This window comes from Rhinolophus sinicus, chromosome 17, assembly GCF_057876585.1.
Source record: "Rhinolophus sinicus isolate RSI-liver-muscle chromosome 17, RSI-T2T, whole genome shotgun sequence".
Taxonomy (NCBI): domain Eukaryota; kingdom Metazoa; phylum Chordata; class Mammalia; order Chiroptera; family Rhinolophidae; genus Rhinolophus; species Rhinolophus sinicus.
In genome coordinates this window covers 187,814,920-187,841,563 of record NC_142517.1, presented here as the reverse complement: position 1 = coordinate 187,841,563, position 26,644 = coordinate 187,814,920, and the positions used below count along the sequence as shown (strand labels likewise).

Here is a 26,644-nt window from a genome sequence, read left to right as displayed (position 1 = left end):
ACATACAAATAATCTCTTTCTCATTTTAATCTAAATCCACTTCCTGCTTATTGATCCTCCGTGAAGAGTACAAAATCTCCACCTAAAGGAAATCAAGCCCCCAATTACCTGTATTTTTTACTTATTTATTTTTTTGGTGTTAGTTTACTTTATTTTTTTTTAACATTTTTTTGTTAGTTTCAGGTACACAAAACAATGTAATAGACATCTATCATTTATATCGCTCACACAGTGACAACCCCCGTGCCCCCAATTACCTTTATAGTCCAAGGCTTGGTGGCCTTGAGCAGGTTTATTTGCCTTCTCTCTGCCTCCAATTCTTCCTTGCACAACAGGAATAATAATATCCACCTCATAGAATTATTGTGAAGATTAAGAGGGAGAGTGCTCTTAATCTTCCTTCCCTGTACGCTGCCCTTCTCAGGCACCAAAGTCACTTGGACGAAACACTCATTGTAATAGCCCATCCAGGCTATCATTCAGATTCTATGGCCATGAGCCTGGTTATCCACTACTTTAAAGTATTCATATGGAGCTCGTTATACCATTCACTTACAGAAGATACTGTATGTATAACCAAAACAATAAAAATGTCTTTATTGGCCTAAATATTCAGAATCTCTGTTATCTCAAGTATTTATAAGTTTTAATAAATTTCTCTTAAGTATATTTTAAATTTAAAAATCATGCCCTTGTATAAGAGGACAGATGAGTTATTGAGATAGACATCAAAACAATGCAGCATACACTGAACAGTTCTATGATTAAGTGTATTTATCCTGCAGGATTTCCACACACTGTGAACCGTACCTTAGAGTACTGTGGTTTCCCATTTTTGTAGTGAATCTCCATGTAATCAGAAGACAGCAAACCACTACAAAGAAAAGAAAACAGAGTGACTTCTGCATCTCACACATTTGGAGGTTTAAAAATAATCAGCTCAATAAATGGATGTGAGGGGCATATACCCCACAAACAGACAGCAACAGTCCACAGTAAGCACAAACGAGGTTATCATCAAATGTTATCCAATAACAAATCGTTCCTTGATCTGTTGAAAAATACAAGATATAGATAATTTAAGGGTGAACTCCTTTTATACACACTGTTCATCATTTGATTGCTATGTTAATTAATATGGAACAAATAAAAAAGGCAGGTAACAGGAGGAAATAGGCCCTCTAAAATCCCACTATAATGCTCTAAGTAATTGGAAACTTATAAAACATAATCACTGAGAAAGAGTACAGAATAAAGGCCAGTTATATAAATATTTTAGGCTTTTCAGGTCACCTGGTCTCTGTCACAACTCAGCTCTGCTACTATATTACAGAACTGTAAACAAATGAGCATGGCTGTGTTCCAATAAAATTTCATTTATGGCCTCTGAAATTTTAATTTCATGCAATTTTCACCCAACATGAAATATTATTCTTCTTTAATTTTTTAAAACTATTTAAAAATGTAAAAAACATTCTTAGCTTGAGGACTGTACAAAAATAGGTACAGCTGGATTTGGCCAAGGGCCATAGTTTGCCAACTCCTAGAATAAAGTAAGTTAAGAATATAGATTTTGAAGTCACAGTAGGATTTAAAGCCTAGCCCAACCGCTTATAGTGGTGTGACCATGGACAAATTACCCAATTCGGCCTCTAAGTGAGTCAAATGGAGACAAGAAAAAGTATGAAGCTCACAGGACATTGTGAGGATTAAATGAAAACACACATGTGCAATGCTTAGCCCAGAACTCAGCACTGAGCACATGCTCAGTAACGGTCATTGAGGCTGTCTCTACATCTATTTTAACTCAATATCTTCAAACATGCTTCTCCCTACACAATATGGGAACTACAAAATATGAAGCTCTGGAAGACCACTGGACTGTTAGAGCACTAGGGTTCCTGTTTGGGTTCTGCCACTAGAAATAATGAAAACATCTGATAACTTGCATTTACTGAACACTTACTATGTCCCAGGTACTTCTAAAAACTGGAGAGGATTAGCTCATATCATCTTAATGGTAACTGAAGGACAAGAGTAGGTTCTACTATGAGCCAGATGTGTGCCCTACATTTAGGCGTCCATTTCCTCTTCTACAAAAGGAAGCAGAAGATTCCTCAGGTCCCCTTCCTGGTCTGATGCCCTATTTTCTATAATTCTGCCTAATAGGTTTTCTTATTAGGAAATCTTGACACTAGTTCTCTAACAGAAGTATGGGAGGACGCAATGATTTTGCATCATTTTGAGAGTTGCACCTGATGCATTTCTAAAATGACCAAATGAGGAGGGCTGCAGCAGCCTTAGCGCCAGTCCGCAGAGTATGTGGGAACCACATGTGTGCGTCCAGCAGGGTTTCCTATACGAGCTGAAGGACAAGCTGTACAACACAGAAGTAAAACAGGTGCTTGTACCTGGGCCAGGTTTTTCTACTGAAATTACTAATCAAATGTGTGTGTATCTATTGATTATTCTATATTTGAAATTAAATTATGATAAATCTACACATTCTCTTTAAATATATATATGCATGTATATGTATATGTATATGTATATGTATATGTATATGTATATGTATATGTATATGTATATGTATATGTATATGTATATGTATATGTATATGTATATGTATATGTATAGAGAGAGAGAGAGAGAGACAGACAGACAGACAGACAGACAGAGACAGACAGAGACAGAGAGAGACAGAGACAGAGAGAGTCAAAGTAATGACAATTCTCAACTCTATATATTTGGGCATACCTGACAGGGTGCAGAAACTTCTTTCATTTCTAGTTAATTAAGTCAGTTGCCAGCACTGTGAATATTCATAAACAGGGCTGTTAATAGTAACATTTCTCTGAAGAATGTGTCCGCAACACCAAGAGTCAGAGACGTTCCACTAACTGCATTCTAATTACCTCTCTCTACAGATAACTCATTATCCTCAAAATTCTCAACCACATAATCACTGGAGCATGTTTAAGAGCTGAAAGTAAAAGTCTACTTTTTATTTTTTTTTAAACTACTACTTTTGCTGGTATTACAATAATGGTTAGATAGTACTCTAACCATTATTGCCAAATCTGATAAAGGTCACTTTAATTATCCTATTTCTCCCCTTGTAAAGGGCCTCTTCCCCCTCCCCCATGGACATACCTATTTCTAATATCTCCTGCATTTGAGAATCTTAAAGAAGAAAAATAGCTACTTTTCTAGAAGCCTGTGACAAACATTGAGATGACATAAAATAACACTTTATGCTCCCCGTCACCACACCATCCACTCTCCCACCTCCTATATAAACAGTATTTCCATTTGCTGCATTCTTACCTCCTGACCACAGCAATCCCTCCCTTAAAACTGTTTCCTTCACTTATCGCAGTGTCCCTAGCACCTGGCATCATGCCTAGTGCATAGTAAATCTAATCCACATTTGCTGAGTGAACGAACATCTACCAATATGTACTACTGTGTTTCTACAAAAATAAGACCTAGCCAGACAATCAGCTCTAATGCGTCTTTTGGAACAAAAATTAATATAAGACCCAGTATTATATTATATTATATTATATTATATTATATTATATTATATTACATTACATTACATTACATATTATATTTTATAGTATATCATATATTATATTATATACGACCCGGTCTCATAATAAAATAAGACTGGGTCTTATACTAATTTTTGCTCCAAAAGACACATTAGAGCTGATTGTCTGGCTAGGTCTTATTTTCGGGGAAACACTATAGATGCCAGGCCCACACCATGTGCTAGAAAGCTGGGATAAAGAATGCAATTTTCTGAAACTGAAAATAAACAAAGCAGCACAAATGTATGAGATTAGTCATCTCATCCTAAAATATTATTTGTAATCTCCCTGAAAGTGAATCAATGCCAACTGAAATATAATCTAACGAATTATAAAAGTCTTGAAGTAATTTTGAAATAAGAGACCTTTCAGTGATGGATAGTAACACTGGAAAGCAAGAACAGCATAGTTAATTAGCAGTGGTGCGTCTCCAGCTGCTGCCCAGCAGACATGGAACGGGTAACCTATATTTATTTCTGTGTGCCTGAAGATGAGTTGTCTGGCGATCTCTGCCTGCAAGTGCTCTGCAAGGCCTTTCCTCCACCTCTGCTCTTTGTAGTTTCCCTACTAGAATTTCCTGTCGGAAACGAAATGTTCTGACATGCCATTACTGGTCCATTTAGCAGTTACAGTCCCAAGCATATGCTGTCATTGTACTTTATTGATCAGCCGACGGGGGTTTGGCTCTGAGTTGTCTAATAAGTTGCAGTAACTGATAAAAGGGAACTTCTGAACATGCTAAGTTATGAAATAAACATCCTTTTTCTAATCGTTTAAGTTACAGGAAACCTATTTACACCATGGCTACTACAGTGCTTCTCATGCAAGTTATCTGGTGAAAGCATGACCTAGAAGAGCTAAATGTAGGATGGAAGTTCCAAACAAGGTGGAAGAAAGTGGAAGAATGGAATCAGGAAATTCTCGAACCCACTTACTCTACACCTTTGTGGTCAATCTGGATGTTATGAAAGAACATAAACTGTAGAATCAGACTGAGTGTGATTGTACACAAAATATGAAGGACAAAGGGTAAGCACCTTGAAGATGCTGAATTCTAAGAGCACAGAATGGTAAGACTTAAAACATGGCAAATGAGCCAAGAATGAAATCAAGGAAGGAAACTGGGGCAGATATAATTCTGCGTATCCACCAAATCCCATTACACTTTTCCCTTCTTGGCACAGTAAGACTACATTTCACAGCTTCCCCAGAAGTTGGAACCAAAAAATTGAATTATGGCTCATGAGATCTGGGCGGGAGTGGGGGGTGGAGGGGGGGTTGTCTACGTCTCTAGTGTGACCATTAACGTGCATGCATGATTACTCAAGCTCTTTTTTCCACATCAACCCTGGAAGCCACATGACCCAAATGGCATCGCTACGAGATTAATGCAGTCTAGGTTCCTACATCATTATTTGGTGAAGCACCTTCTAGAAGAGCCACTCAACTTGTATTAGAACATAATGTGAGTAAGATATAAAATTTCATAGTGTTGAATCTCAGATTACTTACCAAGAATCCCTAGTGCGTAGAAAACTTACTAACCAGAAAGGGTGAATGACTTCTCGTTTTTTGAAAAATAACTTGAATCCCACACTTTCAAGAAAGAACCATATGCTTTCTTTTGAGGTAACCTTGTCATGAAAGGCTGGGAGTATGCTAATCAGGCAAAGTAAATTGTTCAGAATGTGACAGCATAGATAACAGGGCCTCGGGCTATAAGGAAAACTACTAGGAAAGACATACACTGGAATACAAGGAAACCATCTGTTCTACATGAGTTAAAAATCATTTACTTCCTTGTAAAAAATAGTCAAACTACTAGTCTCTAGAAGTCCCTTCGGGTTCTGAAATCTACATTCATTGAAATTAATCTGTTGATCCTTCAGTCTATAGCTGATTAGGACATTGAGTGGGTAGCTAGGAGCTGAACAAGCTCTTCTAAAGGGACCTAGAAGCCAACAGGCCATTCCTTCACCAGCAGAACTAGGGAAAAGTCTAGAAGAGTAGCAAGCACCAGGGCTTAAAAACTGGGTGGCCATATAATTTATCATCTGAATCAGGCCATTTCTGGACGTGAAAAGAGGCATATTAATAATTATGCCAGGATAACAAACATTAATCAGGAAGGACTGTCCTGGGGAAACTGGGACATATAGTTACCCTACCTAAAGGTCCAATTTAAGGTACACACATCAAATTCTACACAGAAACTCAGGCTTGTCTATAAGGTGAAAAATACCCCAAAGCCAAGCCAAGCTACTAAGCAAGCAGTCTGTGAGTATGTCTCCTTCTCCAGTTGCTTTTGGGTTCTGTGATTATGTTTTACAACAACCTTGAGTAAGCACCATAGGTTCCCTCTCTCAGTACATAACATCAGGATGTAGGTATTTGGAGAGAAGACAGTAGACCAAGATGTGGAAGCTGAGAAGCTGGGAATCCATGTTCACTATAAAACCCTGGACTTATCAGGTCTTGACCCGCCATGCTCCTCGTCACACAATGTCTTTGTTCCTAAGTAAACAGTAGCACAAATACCGCAATTCAATTCTCAGTAGTAAAACCCATAAGTTAGTTTCCATCTGTGTTTAAAGTGGAACTGGAACAGAAGTCAACATTATATGAAGCATGAAAAATCATGTCTAGAAGAAAAGGAGTGCCACTAATGTCCATTTTCATAACGTAAATTCACTCATCTGGTGATCTTCTGTTTGACAGCATTTAACTTCTCAATATTGGGAACCCTGGTCATCCCAAATGGCCTTAACAGATTCACATAGGAAATCTCCTGCCACCCTCCCCACCAGGTCTCACATTTGTCTATTTAATGACAACAAAGGCTGATCACTGTGGATATTCTCAACTTCGTGGGGCTTCTAGCATAACAGCCTTGTACACTGAAGCACCATGCCCATCCTCCCCTTACACTACAAGCTTCTCTTCTTTCCTTTTATACACGTAAGTATTTTTATTTATTAAATACTTACTACAAGTTGTACTGAAGAGAGGCACAAAATTTAAACTCAGTACATTATGATAATCCTTTTGTCATATTGTTTTCCTTTTTGAAAACAACAGACTTTAAAAGTAAAATGATTTTTCAACCACCACTTTTCTCAAGTTTTAAGAAAAAGTTCGAGTTATTCCACCTAAAGAAACATTTTATACCAAAAGTTGTTTCAACTAGAAAATATATACTCCTTTGGGTGTAAACAATACAGCAAGAATTCGAAGCTGTGTTAAAATATTGGAGACGTGGAGAGGTTGGGATTTGAGAGTGCAGAAATGATAAGTGGGTGAAAGTAATTATAGGTTGAATTGAGCTTTGTGTTAAGTCAAACAATGATGGCACGCCAGGCAAGGGCTGGGGAATGTGGGCATATTTCATAGGAACAGAGCTGCAGGTGGAGAACACTCCTAGCACAAGCAGGGGTGTAAGCTTCCTTGAGGGTCACAATGAAAATTTAATGCGTTCCTAAACCACATAAGAGGTTGCAGCAGAAATTTCAACGTGTAGGCACTCCTACATATCATAGATGATTGCCCCATGCACCATAATACAGTTAAGAACACTCTAGAGTAACAAGAACAGGAAACATAGGCAGGGCTGCAAGTTAATAAATAGGGAAGTAGAGAAAGGAGAAGTTAGGAGGGAAATAAAGATGGACTTGAGGTGATATAAAAGCTGAGGACGCCCCACTCAAGCTGGCTTGATTAGTCAGTAAGAATAGCCAATTAAGAGTTCCCTTCGGAGAAGGTGGCATCAATAGAAACATCTTTAATTAAATAAAAAAGAAAGCTGTTTAATTTCTCCTCTCCAACGTTTAACCCAGACCATACAAAGTGGCTAACACATTCTTAGTGTGGCTGCCAGTATCTGCAAGCCTACCAGTAATTTTGAAATTCCTCTATGATAGAATTGTAGTTACTCTCACATAGGTGGTTTTTACCCACATATGTCATGAAACAAAAAATTATAAAACGCAAACAAAACTGCACCCAAATAAAGACGGCATAACTTTTGAACAGTTATGCATAACTGAAATGCTCTGATGCACAATTCTCAAAGATAATAATATTATAGTTTGTTACGTATTGTTAATCCAGGTTCTCTTCTGTTCTACCCAATATTTATTTATACAATTACTAAACCAGGCATCACACATAGTGAAATTGTAGGGAATGGATATAGATCCATTACTATCAACCTTGCCTTCTGGTAACTTTGTCCAAAAGAAAAGACTCTCCTCCAAGTCCAGTTCTTTCCACATCCTAGGACAAGAACCCCCTACTTCTTTCATTTTTCTGGTTAGGCCAGCTCCCCGCAACTTAGTGCCACCACCATTCCTTGAACACCTGGAGGGTGGGGTGAGGACAGGAAGAGAAATAAAACACAGTCCCTACCCTCAAGGTGAGTGTAATCTCATAGCTAAAATAAGACAAGGCAGCATGCACCCTAATATCACAAATAACGAAGTATCAAGCTGCTCCACAGGGGAAATTAGTTTCCACTAAGATAATCAAGGTGCTTTTCAAAAAGAAAGCAGGGCCAGGGCAGGTTCATGACAAAATATGGAGGAAATATAGGCAGGGAAGACCAGGGTGTACAAACACATGAGACAGGAGAAGACTGATAGGCATATTCAGGGAACAGCTGGGGCATTTTGGCCAGGGCATGAGTCCTAGGGGGATGGTGCTCCAAAGGCAGATCTGGGACCAGGCAGTACAGGTTGAAGCAAGGAGCTGGAACTCTGAAAACAAAGGGCATTAAGAGTGATCAAGAACTCAGAACTGGGAAGAGCTGAGAGCAAGAACTACATTTGAGTCCTCAGAAACTGCAGATTTTAGGGCCTGGGAAAGGCTGAACACAGGTAAGATTCTTTTACTGGAAAATTAGAGCCATCTGCAAAGTAATTAATGTTAGCAGCAGGCGAGAATGGCCAGAGACCAGCAAAGATACTAAGAAAAGGCTTTCCACATATGAAAACCTGTAGCTTTAACTTTCCTTCACTCATTCAATTAATGGCTGAAGACTGAACGAGAGAAAAAAAATAAAGCAAATAAGCGTCAAAGTAAGGATTACCAAAAATTAAAGATTACTTAGTTTTTACTTACATGTTTCAATTTCTTTCATTATTTTTACTGCAAATTAGAGATGTTTATCCTAAAACTTGGTATGCAAATTCTGGTATGAACTCTGCAATTTTATGGTGGTTTAATAAAGCGTAAGATTTTTATAGAACCACCACAATTGTCTTTGATGTGTTTTCCTCTCCTTTTATCCTACCTATGTGTCTAAACCTTTCGTCCCTCGTGTTGCCACAGTCTGAGTGTTCATATCTGCTGGCTGAACTGAGTCCCGAGTCCTCTGTCCTATAAGACAGACTGAAGACAAGTCTGCACAGCCCCATAAAGGAAAAGGCATTTGAAGTTGTCACCCTAGATGTTTCTACGTGAGGCAGAAAACAACACTGTGCAATCACGTATCCCGCATACATATAACACAGGGGCGTTTAGAAAAAATAACCATGGTCCTTCCTAAATATTAGATATGTTTAAGAAATTATTCCAATATAGCAATTAGAAATATACTGCAGTAACAGCAAACAAATATGGCAGAAAAGAGCACAACGCAGCAAAAAGGAAGAGGAGGAAGAAAAAGAACTTTTTAATGATCTCTTCAAGAAAGTACACAATGACTGTCATACAAAATGCACCAATTTTTAAAATTACCATTTAGAAAAATGATCTTCAAATGTATCAGCCACCTTATGAGTACATTTCATGGCATCAGAAAGTTATTCACTAGTCTTTGACTGTTTAAAAAAAAAGTCATGATTTGCCTGAAGGCCAACTAATTTCTCTAACCTAAAAGGATTTTCATTCTTTCAAATTATGTGCCATTTCAAAATAACAAGGTAACAGGCTTCTGAAAATGACAAAGTTTACTAGAAAAGCTACTATTCAGTTGTAATTTCTATGGAAAAGGGATTTCTTCCAACGTGGAGGCTTTCAGATGTAATGTAGTTTATCAGAGCGCTAAGTGGGCCTTTTTCCTTTTGCTCACTGTTACATCCTCAAGTCATGGAAGAATGCCTGAACTAAACAGGCACCCAGAGCTATTTGTTGGTTAAACGAATGAACATGAATCAATGAATCAATGGATAAACAGGGATCAAGACATCCAATTCCTAGCCTGACTCTGACTCTGAGATCTGGGAGAAGTCCTTACCCTTGTAGAACAAGTTTTCTTCCTTACAGAAACAGGAATGTTGGATGACAGAATCTTTGAGGAAACTTCCAAGTCTAAAACAGTGAATGTGAGTCTGACTGCCATCATCTCCTAGTGTGCTAAGCTGGGACTTGGGGGTTATTAACGCACACATCTTACCCATTTGCTACATGCTTTGTCAAATGACCGACTGCCCGTAAACCGGGCCCCACACTGAGACTTCAAGTTAACCTCTTCCAGAATGGTGCTGAAAGAACAGTTCCTTTCATGTTCCAAATACACAGTAAAGAGCTGCTTCTTCATTTTTTTCTAATTCTACATATTTCTCTATGTACCTCAACTAAAAGAGAGCACCTCAATTTCTGAGATGTAAAGTGATAAACTCTTTCTACACAGTAGGTTAATAATGAACAAAACACTTTTACATATTAGGTTGGTGCAAAAGCATTTGCGGTTTAAAAGGTTAAAAAAAAATTGCAAAATCCGCCATTACTTTTGCACCAAACGAACAGAAACTAACCTGAGAGCTAGTGATCAAAATCTGCTGAAGCCACATTTGTGTTAACACCAACCTATTCAAGTGGTGTGTTAAAAATCAGACAACACAATTACAAAACCATTTCTTGATTGTAACTAAACATAAGTCAAATACTTAGTTATACTAACGTGTATCATAAAGATACTAAAAACCAAGGATCACAGAGGAAAATAAGTCCTTATCCTGAGTAAGTAGCTTGTGATAAGCAAAGTTCATGATATTTGAGGTCACTTTGAAAAACACATATAAAATCGGGATTACAGGTTACTGATTTAATCTATTCCAATCAATTGTACAGTCTGGACATTTTGCCAAATACTAAAACTGAACTTTTATCTTTTAAATGCTACTAAGGTCATTAACTAGTTGTACTTGATTCTCTAAATATATCTTAAAAGTCATTTAAAATAATTTATAGGCAGACACCTTATTCTACTTTATTGTACATAATGTGCCAGTAATAAAATCTAATCAGTGGTGATAGAAAAAAGCAGAACAGAGCTATGAATCAGAAATTTAAGACAATTTCTACAAAAGAGCTTTTCTTCCAGCCAAACAACTTTCATTAAATTGTCTTAAAATTTTAACTCCATGTTGACAATCTTACCCACATTCACCACTAAACTGCTCTCAATGTTTGGACCAAAAGCAAAACTTGTATAAGATTCTAGAAGCAGCCAAATCCCAGGGAGACTGACACAGAAAGAAAAGGAGAAACTATCCTATTTAAGTCCCTTCAGAAAAATTATTTTTAGTTCAATCTTGAAACCAGACATTTTAAGAACCCTGGTGGAAATTCTAACAATTAACTATGTGATCCATAGTGGTAAATTCACTAAGTATCAATAGTAAGTTCCAGGATCATGAGTGGGTAGGATTGGAGACGATGGGGAAGGAGAAAGATTCTAAATGAATTAATTTATCTCCAAGAAAGCCATACCAAGTTTAGCAACTTGCAACAAGGATAGAAAATGAAGTACACTACATTCAGAGAAAAATCCAGAACCTAGTAGTCTGGTATAGTCAAACTCTAGGTGAAGAGAATATTCAGGAGTTAAAATGCATATGGAGGCTAGAGATCATACCAGCATGTGAACACCAGATAAACAAATGAGATTCTCCAAACTTCCACACTATAGAAAGAGCAGGCACTATGTTGTATCCACAGTTCTTGGTATTGTTGCCTACACAGAGGGGGAATTCTAATAAAGTTTTATTTATTATGAGTCAACAAGTCAAGAAACTCAGAAGAAACAAAAGACGAGACAAAATGGCATATCACACTCCAGACCCAGGAATCCACAGGAAGCTGACTGTCCTACAAGTAGAGCTTAGCGCTCAGGTAAGTAAAGTGGAGCCAAAAATAGGACATGGCAGAGGCAAGAAGAAAACTTTTGAGACTCAGACTACTTTTTGTCTCTATCTTTTATAGATAAGTATCTGTGAAGTCAAAAGCCAGTTGCAGGCAATCATCCCATGAACAGTGGGAATGTATGGCTGAAAGAAGAATGAAGGATCAGAGCAGATGTGATAGCAAGATTACTCTAATAAGAGAAGTCCTCTTTACAGTTTCAACACCTACCTAGAGCTTTATGAAAGACTGTGTGTGTGTGTGTGTGTGAGTGAGTGAAATTTCTTAATGGAGTAGCTATAACAAACAGTAAGACATGGAAATGCTGCTAGTATATAGCCTCAAGGACAAAGAGTCAGTGAGGTAAAGAAAGAGAAGTTGCATGCTCTCAAAATGACAGATCAAGATAGGAAACGTCACATTGTTCCTTATCACATCAAACAAGCGTAGGTTGCGTGACAGTCCACTGAATATTTTCATAACATGTTTGAACCTTTCATTTTACCCTAATTCTAATTTCAGTAAGATAGTATGAATCGCTGAACCCTTTCAAGAGTGTTCATTTTCAGTACGATTCAAAACAAATTTTTCTTCTATAGAATAAACATGCATCTACATCTTTATTTTCTTCTGAAAATTCTATTACTTATTATTACTATTTTTCTTTTTTGAAGGGGTAAAAAACTCCCAAATTTCCTATACAAGCTTTAGGATGAACAGTTACCTGGGTGGGGGCTGAGGGTGGAGGAAATGTGTCAGTGGAGGGACACAAGGAGAGCTCCTAAGACAACAGTAATGTTGTATTTCTCAACCTGGACAGTGGATGTATATGAATATCCATTTTATTATTTTTCTTTAAACTATAAAAATCCACTCCTAATTTTAATAAATTACAGGAAAAGGAATCCAAAATATCTATAAGCAATAGAAACAGAGAAGCCCAGTCCAATTCTGACATTAAAAATTTTGACTAGGAGACAAACTGAGCCCGAAATGCACTGAGGAAAAGGCACCTAGAATTTGAAAGCTATCACTAAGACCAGAGGTGAAAATACTCTAAAGAACATGGTGGGAGGTGAAAAGCACAGAGAGAACAAAAGGCAAAGAACTTTCTCCTTCTCTAAAAATAGCAGGCTTATTAGGCCAATTTTAGACTCCAGTGTTCATGTAGCAGCTCACGTCTATTAAGAGAATAAAACTTGGAAAGGGAAAAGAAATTCTTGGAAGACATCAAAGTATGGAAAAGAAAAGTTCAGAAATGTAACAAAATATAATAGACCTGACAGAATTTGAACTATATATGACTTTATTATCAAATATTTAACTCTCAAACTATAGAACTAAAGGAACAAAAGGTTAAAGGGAAGAGACTAACAAAATCCTTCCAGGCACTGATTTTCCTTGGAATTACATTAGGACGGTGAAGAATGCGGGTGGTGCAAGGTTAAGTAACACCATATAGAGAACGCTGCCACGGCAAATAATTGCTTTCATAACAAAATGGCAAGTGATACCATCCAATGCCCTTCCCTGGAATCATCTACAAACCTAAATTTGACTTCGTTAAAGAAATCCTTGTTTTCAATCGTCAAAACTGCCACTGGAAACTATCGATCTCAGTTGTTTTGATAATCACTAACAAACATATTTATGAATTCTTAATGCACACATAAGTCTTCCCTATCCCACTCCTACATTATCCCATTGTTTAAAATCTTTAATTGTACATAGGAAGGTGGAATTCATTGATGATACCACCAACAGTGGTTTAATGACAAGCAAAAACTATGTCACAACTATACTAAGGTATGCACTCATGTTATACAATACAAGCCACATCTAGATGTTTTGTGCTCAACAAGATAAGACCTTTTCCAGAATTCCTATTTTTTCATCAAAGACAATGCATTACAGTGTTAGATATTTAGAATATCCAATAGTTCTGGAAAGGATTATTCTAGGAGCGTTTTCAAATACATGCTTAAATCAGTATTAAAAATTACTCTATTTTTATACACAATTTTTAAAATTCTGGGGCCGTGATCATTCTTATAATTCTTAACTAGAAAGAATTTTAGTTTGCTTATCTTTTAAAAGTATATTAAACAGCTTATTTGAAAATTGAATGATAAATCTAATTTTTTATCCCAGAAGCTCAGATAACAAGTATGTGGATATCAGTTTTCTTTAGTTCTTTTATTTTTAGTCTATAGGTATTGCATCATTTTCTAGAGTTGCTTAAATTTCACAACACTTGTCATCGAAACAATGATCTAAATACCTCAAATCCCTGTCATCTCTACCTAGTATTGGGTAACTCACTGAAAGTTCCTAGTTAATAGACCCCCATTCCAAGTCATCCATTCTACAAGTCCAAGGCTACTGCCCCTGTAACATACCTAAGAGGAATGTGCAATGGTCAATATAGTTCCAAAGTCTGAAAATGTTTCTTTCCCTCCCTCTCATTTTCCAACTTAGTCTATCATTGATTTTTTCCCTTGATTATAATCTTTACACAAATTATAAAGCCCTCACAAATAATAATGGAAACAAAAAAAAAAAAAAAGAAGAAGAAGAAGAAAAAAAAAGAGGAACAAAAAAACTACTGCACATTCCCTAGGAAGAGAAATGGTCCTAATTTCAAGCTACTAAAAGCTATGAAGATAAATACAGGAAAATCTGAGCCAATACTTATCTCCCCCAAATTTGAAGAGGTCATAGGACCTTTCAGAGGTGAAGTGAAGAAGACCAAAGAATAAGGTGAAAGTGCAAACACCTGCTCACTACACAGAGCTCTGAGGAGGTTCTGAAACAAGTTCCACTGACCCCTCCATGACCCCAGTGAGAGATATGCCTCTCCAAAAAAAGAGTAACAGACTGGTGAAGAGTGATGAAAGCAACAAACCCCAAACAAGCTGTGGGGCCCTGGCTCATTCCCACCCCCAGTCACCTCTTCTTCCCACACTATGTTTCAGCAAACAGCTAGCCCTATGCATGGAGTCATCATAACTAAAAAGAAATGAACAGGGGACTTGAGCATAGATACTGAGTAAGAAGAGGAAGAAGAAAAGTAATAAAGCCAGGGGAGATGAAAGATATATATATATATACCTCACAAGGAAACAGAGGCAATGATCAGATAAATACTTCTCTATGGCCTCAAATTATATATAGAAATGACCTATTTTTTAAAAGGAGCTCAAAGAAACATCATAAAAGAATAGAATCAGATGAAAAGGAAGCTGGCAAAGCTTAGGAGAAAAAGAAAGAAATAAAAAATAAATACTACAAGGCTGCAAATCAAGTTGGAAAAAAGAACATAGTCAGGAATCAATGATAAAATGATAGCAATGATAGATAAGAAGACAGCATATAAACATTGTTGATATTCCTGAAGAAGAGAATAAAACGCATGGAAGAGGAAAAATGGGCAAAAATAAAACATAAATTTCCTAAACTCAAAGGAAGACTGGAATTTGGAGCTCAAAAAGGCAAACCATGTTTCTAGAAATCTTTATAAAGCACCCTTAGCACTAATTAGTGTTATTAATCCCAGGGAAGTTATTGAGAAGGAAAAAATCATATAATCATGTAAGTCAGGAAAAAAAAAAAAGCTCTCTAAAGAGGGAGAGCGCAGACTCGTTCACAGCAATTCTCACTGCCCAAAGACAGTGAGTGGAGCCATGCCCAAAAAGTCCTGGGGGAAGTATGATTCAAAAATTTCATATCCAGTGAAGTTAGTGTTCTTCAAGTATAAAAGTAATCAACATTTTCAAGAACTCATGAAATACAACACCCAAAAATCTATCTTGAACAATATATTTTTCAATTAATTCCAGTCAAGAAAAATACAAAAATCCAGGAAGAATGGAGAAACCATGGTAAAATGACATGGTGGGCACCGAATCCCTTAAGTAAAGAACTAATAGTTATTGTGGGAACTGTGATTACTAAATAAAATGCAAATGTTATAAACCTTGACAATATAAGAAGAGTATTATAACAAACAAGTGAGGAAGAAAGTGGAAAAAGAATAAATGTTGGTTTTTCTTCACTCAAATATACAATCTAGTTGAAGCACATCTTCATTTCTTTTCTTTTTTTAATAACTCAAACAATGTTCTTCACAACTTTAGTGGGACGTTTCTTAGCAAGGAATGTCTCTTGTTATGAAGAAATAGTCCACTGACCTTCATCAGTTCCTTTAATCTCACTTGTTTCTTTTTCTTTTGTTTAATTTAACATTTGTTAAATCCAAATTTTGTTCAATTTAATGATTTATATTTACAATATGATTATAGAATAATCCCATATTTGTAAACTATCTCCCAAAACTTTCACCTGTAAGCAGAGAGTTCTCTGGATTAAGTTTACAAGCAATAATAATGGTTACTTCTGAATTATAATTTTTAACTTTTTCTTTGCACTCTTTTGTATTGACTTTAAATTTTATAATGAGCAGTATCATTTTCATAAAAACAATCAAATATTTTTTTCAGAAAATTGCTTTTGATTTAACAGCTATTCTTCCATCTTCGAAGGACAGAGATTTCTGACAATGAAAAGGAAACTAATTGAAAGGTCCACCATTAGCTGTTTTTTATATGATGGTCCAGTAACAACAGGTTTGTAACTTCAGTATTAAGGATGAAGAAATAACTTGGGCTATCCATGACTCCATTATGACAAGCTGCCATTTTAATGAACTCTGGCTTTTGGATGGAAATCAATAAGCCTGAACATTGCCACTGATCTCTGAGGGAATTATTCATAGCTACTAAGGTTCTTTTGTTACAAGTCTGATGTTGTTGCTGACTTCTCAGAAATAAAACAAGGTCTTTATCACTCAAATACAACACGCCTACTTCAGCACCTAGAACTTGGTAGGTGCTCAGAGCATGAGAACATCTACTTTAATGAAGTGATATCTGAAAAGCAGAGGGCTTTCTAAGACCTTTACTTTTCTAAATACTGTTGGGAAAGTAATTTAAAATGAACTAGGAAATTAAAAAAAAAAAAAAGGAAAGCTCCCTTTGTATCTCTTTTTCGCCCATTCCCCTCATACCTTTATCTCCACTAGAAAAGAGACCTAAAAGTTGAGGGAAGCCCAAGGAGGCTGAAAGTATTCACTACCCTTCAGATCTGTCTGTTCCCAGCTTATAAACATAAGGGTCTGGAAGAAAGTCTACCAGGAAAAAAAGACATCCTGCAAAGCTGAAAGACATCTATACACTAAAAACCATGCTTGTATTTTATGATAACAGTGAGACCAGACACACCTATAACTTGAAAATACACACCGTTCAGACAAACCTCATTAAGAAAACTACACTTTCAAATGAATCCCCTCGGAAAACTCCATACAGTAAATCCTATCAGGCGAGGATCTGACTGCAATTTGTCATCTAGAATGCCATGGCTTTATCCACTTTCAAAACTTTAAATATTTATTCTCATTAGAAAAAAACAGTCCTGCATTTATGAGTATTTCTAACTATGTCAATGTTAAAAAGTGAGAGCCCTTAAGTAGATGTGAATCTCCTTTTATTGCAAAATAATGTACAATCCCATGTTTTTCAGATCCTCTGAACACCTTCTTACATTTTTAAAAATGACTTCAGCCATCCCACCTTCCTTCACTTATACATCTAGCTTTAGGCCATCATTAATTTTGACAAATGCCTACTGTTCAGCGTCAAAATACAGGTACGATTACCTGGAAAACGAGATTTTTTCTCATTCCACTTAAACAAAGCTTAGGGACATAACTACATACGTGTTAAGAAATTAGAATGTTTTGTCAGCAATAGAGAAGTTAAAAATATTTTTTTTCCAATTGATATAAAGCATGGGAGGCTTTATCCTTCAAAGAGCAAACATCCATAAAAACAAAAAGACTGGCTCTGCAACACTAGAAGGTAAAATTCAAATGAAGGTAGCCTGTTTACCTCAGCGTGGGAATACAGACTTCAAGCTGTAACTGAGGAAAAGTGTGAAAGAGTAAAAGCTAGAGAGGAGGGACATAGAAACTTAAGGTGCATGATCGCTTATATTATTAGAAGGTGAAATAGCCCTGGAGAAAGACTCCTAAACTGAGGTTTTCCGCTACCTACCAAAACACCAACCACTTGGTGAACCTTGGGAAAAGAGGCATAAGACTCCACATTTAATTTTTCAGCTGAAGTTACTACTTTTGACATCCCCACCCTGCTCCCTCTTTATTCCTCTCACCACCCTGCCTTCTCAGGTCAGCATATGGTAACTAATCCTTTCTTCTACAAAACTTGCTCAAATATGGCAAAGAATAACCATGTAGATAAAGATTGCCTTTTGTCTGCAGAGACTGTAGTGGTGAAAAATGATGCATGGCTTTGTCTAGAGCCTTGATAAGAAATTCCAAAAAATTGGTGGCCTGACTGAGGCATATGGTAATTTAGGGGAAAGAAACGGTACTGTCTTCTAAGAGAACACTACACTTTAAATCTAACCCTTCGTAATGTGATGACCCATTTTAGAAAATGTCAACACACAACTACATTGAGGCCAGACCTTCCCAGGAATCAATGTGAATCTGAGTTGCCCCACAAGATACCAAACTCTCTCAAGGACAGGAAAAAGCTGGGTGTAAACCTGGATTTCCTTTATAGTTACAGCTAGATGAGGCAATGAAGCTCTAGAGCCAGAAAGCTGATTAAATCCCAGGATGACCACTAACTATAGGTATGATCATAACATGCGAGACCTGACTTGTCTGTGCCTCAGTTTGTGTCATCTATAAAGAGTGAGTAAAAATGTACCCCTCTCCTGGGTTGTTCTGAGGATTAAATGCGTCAGTTCACATAAGTCACTCTGAACTGCAGCACACACTGGAGGTGGTCGATAAATCAATTATTATTGTCATTTTTGCCTGAATTCCAAGTCCTGCTAACTTAGTCTGTATGAGTCAAAATTTGCATCCTTTTGCTAATAATTCTAGAGGTGAAAACCAGATCTAAACCATCATTGTTAGAAGCCTTACTTTGCAAATATATATCCACTTGCAAATTCAATAACTGGAAGGTTTGATAGTCCCTTCTTGTTCTGCAAGCCACCTGGCTCTACCAACATCAGGAGAGGAAACCTTATGGGAATCAAGTTTGGTATTTAATACCTACATTCCCAGTCCCAGAATTCTCATCAAATTTCTGATACACTCATTCTCCTTTCTACTTAATCTTCACAGACAATGGTTTGGTGGTTGCCAGAGGGTAAGGGGGGTGGGGGGTGGGGGGTGGGAGATGAGGGTAAGGGGTATCGAATATATGGTGATGGAAGGAGAACTGACTCTGGGTGATGAACACACAATGGGATTTATAGATGATGTAATACAGAATTGTACACCTGAAATCTATGTAATTTTACTAACAATTGTCACCCCAATAAATTTAATAAAATTAAATTTAAAAAAAAATAAAAATAAAAATAAATAAATAACTTGAAATATTTAGGTACAGAGTGTAGAGTTTAATAACCCCATGTATATAATCTATAGTCTCTCTATAACCTCCCTATAGGCAATTCACTCCAACTGGGAAAGGAGAATGACAACAGCTATGAGCTGGAAGTTCTAAATTCTAGGTCCTAGGGCTCAATGCAAACGAGGGTCACCTTGGGCAAAAGAGTCCATTACTGAATTTAGGGTCTTCAACTGTGAATGGCAGAATTTGGTGCGAAGTCAAAGACTCTACAAAGTATGTATCAAATTAATAGGTATCTTTCTAAAGTTATTCTGTTCTAAAGTAAAATAATACCCCTTATTTTCTAAGCCTCAGGTTTCTGAGACTCTTAACAAATCATAACATTTAGCTATAAACCTAAATCATATTTTCTACCACACCACACTATTAATGCCTTCATTACACAATAATGATTGCACCTCTATCTAGTATCAGGCACGGTTCTAAGTGCTGTCAGGCCATGTATTCCTTCATCTCTTTTCCTTTTCTCACCTCTTATCTCTTCTCATCCAACCTTCAGACAGGTGTCTTTTTATTTCATCTACTGTAAGAAGTCATCCATGTAAACTTTTCTTCTTCTTCCACAGGTACCAGTATCTCTCTTGCCATATGGTATGATCCTTGGCTTTAAATAAACACGAATACAATTCTGCAAAGTGAAAGTGCTTCTCCGATTTAATTATGCTAATTTTTCAAATTAGCACCATGACAACATTGGACAACACGGCGTACTGGAAGAGCAAAACTCAATTTCCCTAAGAATCATAGTGGCCTGTCCAAATTAATGCAATCCCAAGAGAACTAATGTATAATGCTTCACCTCAAAAGGTTTAATCTCATATTTCTGAAATCACTAACCAATAAAAATAAGCAATTAGCTTCCCAATATAGAGAATAATTATGCTCAGTGGGGAAAAAAATCATTTGATGCATCCCGTGAATTAATGGGATTTGAACACTCTGCTGAGCATCATGCTTTGCTCAAGAGTAGATTAGTACAGCCTTTCCACAGGGCCATTCTGCAGTCTTCACCAAATTAAGTATACACCTGTCTTATCACCCAGCAATCCTACTCCTGGGTGTATGCACCAGAGAACTTCTTACACAGGTCCATGGGCAACCCATCCGCAGATCCATTACAATATGGCTTGTGGTTGTAGAGAGCTGAAAGGAATCTAGATTTCTCCCCCTGGGGGACTGGAAGAGTGCTAGATACACTCCGCAGGGGACTCTCCAACACTTAGATATAATGGAATAGACGTACACAGTTAAAGGCATAGATCTTTAAATGTTGTATTGAGTAGAGATCAGTAGCATAACACCATTTATATAAAATAAAATTATATGCCCCAAACTATACATATATATATATATATATATATATATATATATATATATACATGTATGTATAAAAAGATCATGTAAGACACTTTAGACCTTAGAATGGTTACCTCGTTAGGACAGGGATGGGGAGAATAAGAAGGGAACTGGAACTAGACAAGAATGAAAACATTAAACAATGTTGGGCATTGCCCAGAATAGTGATCTAGTGTGCCATGAATGAGAAAGATGATTAATGGACTGAATGTTTGAGTCATGGCAAGCCTCTGCACCTGAAGTTAAAATGAAAATTAAAGGGATATCTGTCGTAATTCCCAAAATACGCGATTTATGAGTGCTTGACTTCTTTCCTACTGTTCTTCAAAGTCAATGGAAAATAGTGATTTTCACCACTAACATTTGTATTACATAGTAAAGAGTCAATAAACAGCATATAATGAAAAAATACATGCTTTAAAAGAAAGAAAAATTTTAAATCCTGAAAACACAGAGAGATCGTTTTTGCTGGCTCACAGGTAACATAAGAGAAAACAACTACTTTCTAAAGTAGTTATTAAACTAGTTACAAAATAACTAGTTATTCATGAAATGATTTTACATAAATTAATCAGAAGGTGACCTGTTTTGAACAAAGACAATGGCCAAATATTTAGCCAGTTCCAAGGGCACACCATTTTACACAGATGACTGCCATGAATATACAAAAAGAGAATTTTCCTGGATAGTGGATGTGTTAATAATAATAAATACAATAAATACAAAGGTATGGTATTTAATACTGATAGTTTTTAGATTATTTTCCTATACACATCATCACTTTCCAAATTAAGGGATGTTAGTGTGTTTTGATATTATTCTTCCCAAAATAATGAGATCAGATATAGACTAACTTTTGGCATCAAATTTTATTTCTGAAATAGCCTAATATTTTCTCCAAAGAAGACACTAAAAACATATTTAAGTTACTGCATTTCAATTCCAGTCAGAATACTAAAATATTTTATCATATTTCAATGCAATTTTAGAAATAAAACTAAATTATATTTAACACAATTGGTTTTATGTCTATTAATGGGTAGTTAGTTATTAACTGTTCTCTAAATAGGCTGTATTAACTTCATCTATAATGATGTATATTATAAGACTGTATAAACTCATCTATAAAACATAATGAGACATCAAAAATCTGGCAGAATTCAACCTGAGATTGCTTTCACCTTGCAGAAAGTTCTTACAGACTGCAAAATATCATTTTTTAGACTCCAAAAAGCTCCTACTGTTAATACTACTGAAAACTGGCAGGAAGAAACTATAAATAACTTCTTGAATGCTTAAAAAATAGTACTTTTCAAGGATTAGAAAAATTCTTTATGTAACTTTCCAATCTTTTCTTCTGGGAAAATAATCTATATTCTTATTTTGTATTCTAGGTGAACACCTATGAATAGAATCTTGGCTGTTTGGAGGGACAATAGCAATCTCAGGATAGGAAGTGTTAATAATCGAATGAAGTAGACCAATGTTCAGGGCTCCCGAAATGAGGGGCTTTTAAGTACAAAATTGGGACTGGGAGGTAAAAAATTACAGAAATATAGCAAAAAAGGACGTGATAAGTCAGCATAGTCTAAGAATCAGCTACCTCAGGCCTGGAGGTGCTTTGGAATACAGTGGAAAACCACTCAATGGGGATAAGAAGAGATTTTAGTCAGCTAGGAACTTGGACTGCATGACGTTTTAAGGATTTATCTAACCCCAATCTGTCATCATTCAAAGGACGCTCATAAAAGAAACTGCAAGGTGTTCTTGGAAACAGGAGCTAAATATACAACTATACATGTAACAGTTTTCACTCAGGTGTGCCACAATTAAAACTCTTTTAATCAAATCAGCAGCATTTATAAATCCTTCCAACTTCAAAGTGGAGATTCAAAAGTTACACTTCCAGTCAGCAATGGGTGGGAAGCTCACCTAACTCAGCCTCCTTTAATACAAGAAACGAGTCCTTTAAAGGGGGAAATGTATGTCTTGACTTTAAACTCAGAAAAGCACCAGAGTAGGAAATAGTCTGTGATGAAATCCAACTCTCAAATGATGCTTTCTTCAAAAACTAACAAACACCTTTCATTTAAAAAAAAAAAAAAAGTATGGGGTTGCTACATTCAAAGCCCTAAATCAAAAATGGAAGATAACAGAGGGGTTCATGATGGATGGAAAAGTGCGGCAGGAAAGTGTCCCCCACCTAACTCTGGACTGCCCTGACAAGGAGGCACAGCAGACGATCGTAGGTCTAGCTCAGAAGCACACTCGCAAGTTCTTGGACTTCCATGGATGCAAAGGGTAGAGCATAAACGAGATGGACCCTCTGGATTTCACACAAAGTAGAGAGGGACATCACTGATCTACAAAAAGCACACCTGCAGTGCTGTTTGTTAGTCAAAGTATATCAAGAAACACATTTTGATTCCAGAGTCTGTATCATCTACTGCTGTGGCAGAGATGAGTCTTAGTCACATAAAAGGCCTAAAGGTCATTTTTCATGAATGTAGTAATTTCATCGATTGTCATGGGAAACCACCCACACACTTGTGCTACACACATGCTGAGTAACACCTAAGGATTTGTGGGGCTTTGTACTTTGAGAGCCATGTCATTGAATTATTTCTTACCGAGAAGTGGCGCTCAAAGAAAGAGCCAAAAACATTGGCTTTCTTTCGGCTTTGGATATAGCGTGGCTACAGGACGATGGGTATGGTGCTGAGATCCTCCACCCTGACATTAGCATCTGATCAAGGAATTAAGCAAGCCTCAGACACTGGGCCCTAGCGGAAGAAAGAAGAATTTCCTGTATATAAAACAGGAAAACGAACTTTTCAAATAAGTCATCTAACATTTTAATTATAAAAAGTACTTCCAAACAGCATAGCTCAAGGAAAGCTGTAAAACCAAACTAAGGAAAATGAAGCATGGGCATTTTGCTGATGGTGCTGGGTGCTGTCTTTAATCCACTAACTTGGAAACCTTGCCTCAAACTGCTTTATAAAAAGGAATACTTAACAGTGTCTTACACTTTGTTCAATTTTTAGAATTCACCAAATCAAAGGCACAAAAAGAACCAAGGTATTCAAAGGTGGATGAAAAGGGAGATGTATTATTTACTGCTGAAAGCACCGCTGTCAACTCAATGTTTACACATTCAGTCAAGAGTACATTAATGACTGCATAGAAATGGAATTAATTAAAACTCCCGGAGGAAACAGGGCACATATGCATTTTTAACCTCAGTAAAATATCAGTACTTCATTTTTACGGCTCAGAAAACCACTCCTGGCTATTAGGTACCAGTGAGAAAAACGATGTAAAGTAACTGCCCTGTATCAACAACCGATCATTTGTATATATATCCAGTGAACCTTCCGTATCAAATACTGACTCACCAGTGAAAATAAATGAGTGCTCAAAAAAGTTATTGCTCCCCACCCCATCCGAAAATATTAAAATTCATCCTTGAATTACTCATCCTTCAAAACTCAATTCAACCATCTCCTCTGTGTAGCTTGCCCTGATTCCACCCTAAATCGTGGGCTCTTTAAAGAGACTGCATCTCATTCTTCTTTGTTTTCCCATAACCTAGCACAGTGTAGGGGATAGAGGGAGGGGAAATGGGAAAGTGCTAATAGTCACATAAAGAAACCCTTTACCATTGTCAAAATAGCTCCAAAGAGCAAAGCAACTACTTAGGGTCAGATACCAGGTCAGTCAGCGATTAATGAATAAATACTAACAATAATGATGAAAAGCCTCAGACACAATTAAGACTCTAAGAAATCCTAGGAATTTATAAGAGACACAGTCTTGTCCTTATGCTATGAGATCCTTCTTGTCACATAGTTTGGTCTGTTATTTATTGCACGCGTGAAGTCATTTGGGTGAAAAATAAAGGAGGAAGAAATGAAATGTGTATTCTACAATGTGTTAGAGAATTTTAGCCTCTTGTTTGAAAACTATTCCTGTAATAAAGATAAATATATTTTTTTAATTTTATAATTATTTTGACTGAAATAAGGAATTCAAACTTTGTGCAGAAATGGTTTTATGAAAAATCCTATATAGATTATTTTGTTTTTAAACACAATCAAAATACTAAAAGCACATGGATAGCATCATGGAAGATGAATTAGAATTAATCACTTAAAGAAAGGACTTTTGTATACCATAGTTAGGTTTCTATTATAATTAATTTTTAAAAGTTAGGGAAATGACTCTGCATGATGAGTCTAATCTATGAATCAACAAAAAAAAAAGGTTCTAAAAATAACACAGTTCCTCTTGGTAGCAGAATTTAATACATCATTGTTTGGGGCTAGATTTGTGAAACAAATAGAAGTAGTCAAAGTTAAGCAAAATGTAAAAAAGGTAAGTGACACAGAATTTATTTCTCTAACGTCCATTTTTGCAGAGCTTTTCAAATATAACTTCAGAGGGATTACTTCATCACTGAAAAATGTCTCAACACCCAAAGGCTTTGACAGTGGGTAATCCTGAGTTCTGATCTTGACTGTCACTTACTAGCTAGCTGTGTGGTTCTATTAATTTCTCCAAGCCTGCATGTTCTCTCACTCCACACCTCACCTTTCTTGCTTACCTTCAGGCCCTTATACTCTCTAACTCTCAACCCTTTGGCCAACTCTTAAGCTTTAGGTATGATTTAGACACTTAGCTCCATAAACATTCAGCTCCCTATCCACTCCCACCCCTCCTACAAGGGATAAAAGCATCCTCGATTTTACCCACCACCACACTTCTCAGACTATAATTGAAATGCCTGTAGACCTGTATTTTTCCTCCATTGTTCTGTAAGCTTCATGAGGGAAGCATTTCTCCCTGGAAGCTTCAAGAGTGTCTGGCACTTAGCATGTACTCGATGAACATTTCTGAAATAAAAACTGCTTGGAATGGTTCATAAAAGGCTTCAATCAATGGAAATCTATTGATCAATCCATTGAGGTTAGAAAGAACTTTATGCATTTGGCTAACACAGAGGGTCAATATAAGAAGTCCATTTAAGTAACATTTCTGGTCATTCACAAAACCATGATTGCAGACATTAACCATTATGCTACTGAATGTCATGCTACATCGGGCTGAAGAGATACATTTCTCCTTGACAGGAAAACATTTCTATCTCTTGACATACAGGTAAACTTTTATCAGATAATGGGAATTATATCCCCCACTATGTGGCCTTTCTCACTTAACTTTCAGAAAAGTAAGATCTAAATTGAGTCACTACTGTAATTAACTCATTTCAGATGCCTAGTAACATCGAATCCTCTGTGCTTTTCAATTTTTTGCCATCATTAACTTGTGCCACCATTTCTATATATTAATCTGTCTTCAAAAGACCAATAGTGGTCTAGAGAATTAATCAAGTTCCAGTTTTATTTACCTACATTCTGTATTGGGGTATACACCTGCAGAGGGTCTCTTTTACTCCATCGGTCAAGAAATAGTCATTTTGTTCACTAGATTTTTTTTTTATATCCTAAATTAAATAAACAGTACCATGTGATCCCATTGACAATTAGATCTCTTTGATTTTGCTAGAAATTCTTAGATATCATATTTTTTTCTCCTTGTGCGAGAGGTTATAGCCACAGACTCGTCCTTTTTGGTAATCAGAGTCTTCTCATCTCTTGGAACTTAGAAAATCGAAATCTAGCTCCTATGCCCCTCCTGATTTCCTCAGCCTCGTGTTTAATGTCCCTGGGTCCCATTCATCCATAATAATTACTGTCAACAGACAAGAGTGCGTGGGGGTAAGGAAGTCTCTTACTGCAAGCAGATGCAAACATCCACGGTCCTTCACCACCCAAGAGTTACACTAGATTTCATCCACCTTTGGAAGTCAAGAATCACTACATAAATACCAACGGTTTAATAGTGATTTTATTTTTAATGCTTCTGCTACCGTGTTTCCCCAAAAATAAGACCGAGTCTTTCATTAATTTTTGCTCCAATAGACGCATTAGGGCTTATGTTCACGGGATGTCATCCTGAAAAATCATGCTAGGGCTTATTTTCTAGTTAGGT

At 36.6% G+C, this 26,644-nt stretch overlaps 1 protein-coding gene across 4 annotated transcripts in view; it reads right to left on the bottom strand.

Moving 5' to 3' along the window:
• ADAM23 (ADAM metallopeptidase domain 23) overlaps positions 1–26,644 on the bottom strand; it is a 155,641-nt gene that overhangs the window by 83,026 nt on the left and 45,971 nt on the right. For all 4 annotated transcript variants that reach the window (XM_019726899.3, XM_074340983.2, XM_019726901.3 and 1 more), the window contains exon 4: positions 811–874. In XM_019726899.3, coding sequence (XP_019582458.2) covers positions 811–874 — 64 coding nt within the window. The remainder of the gene's footprint in view (positions 1–810; positions 875–26,644) is intronic.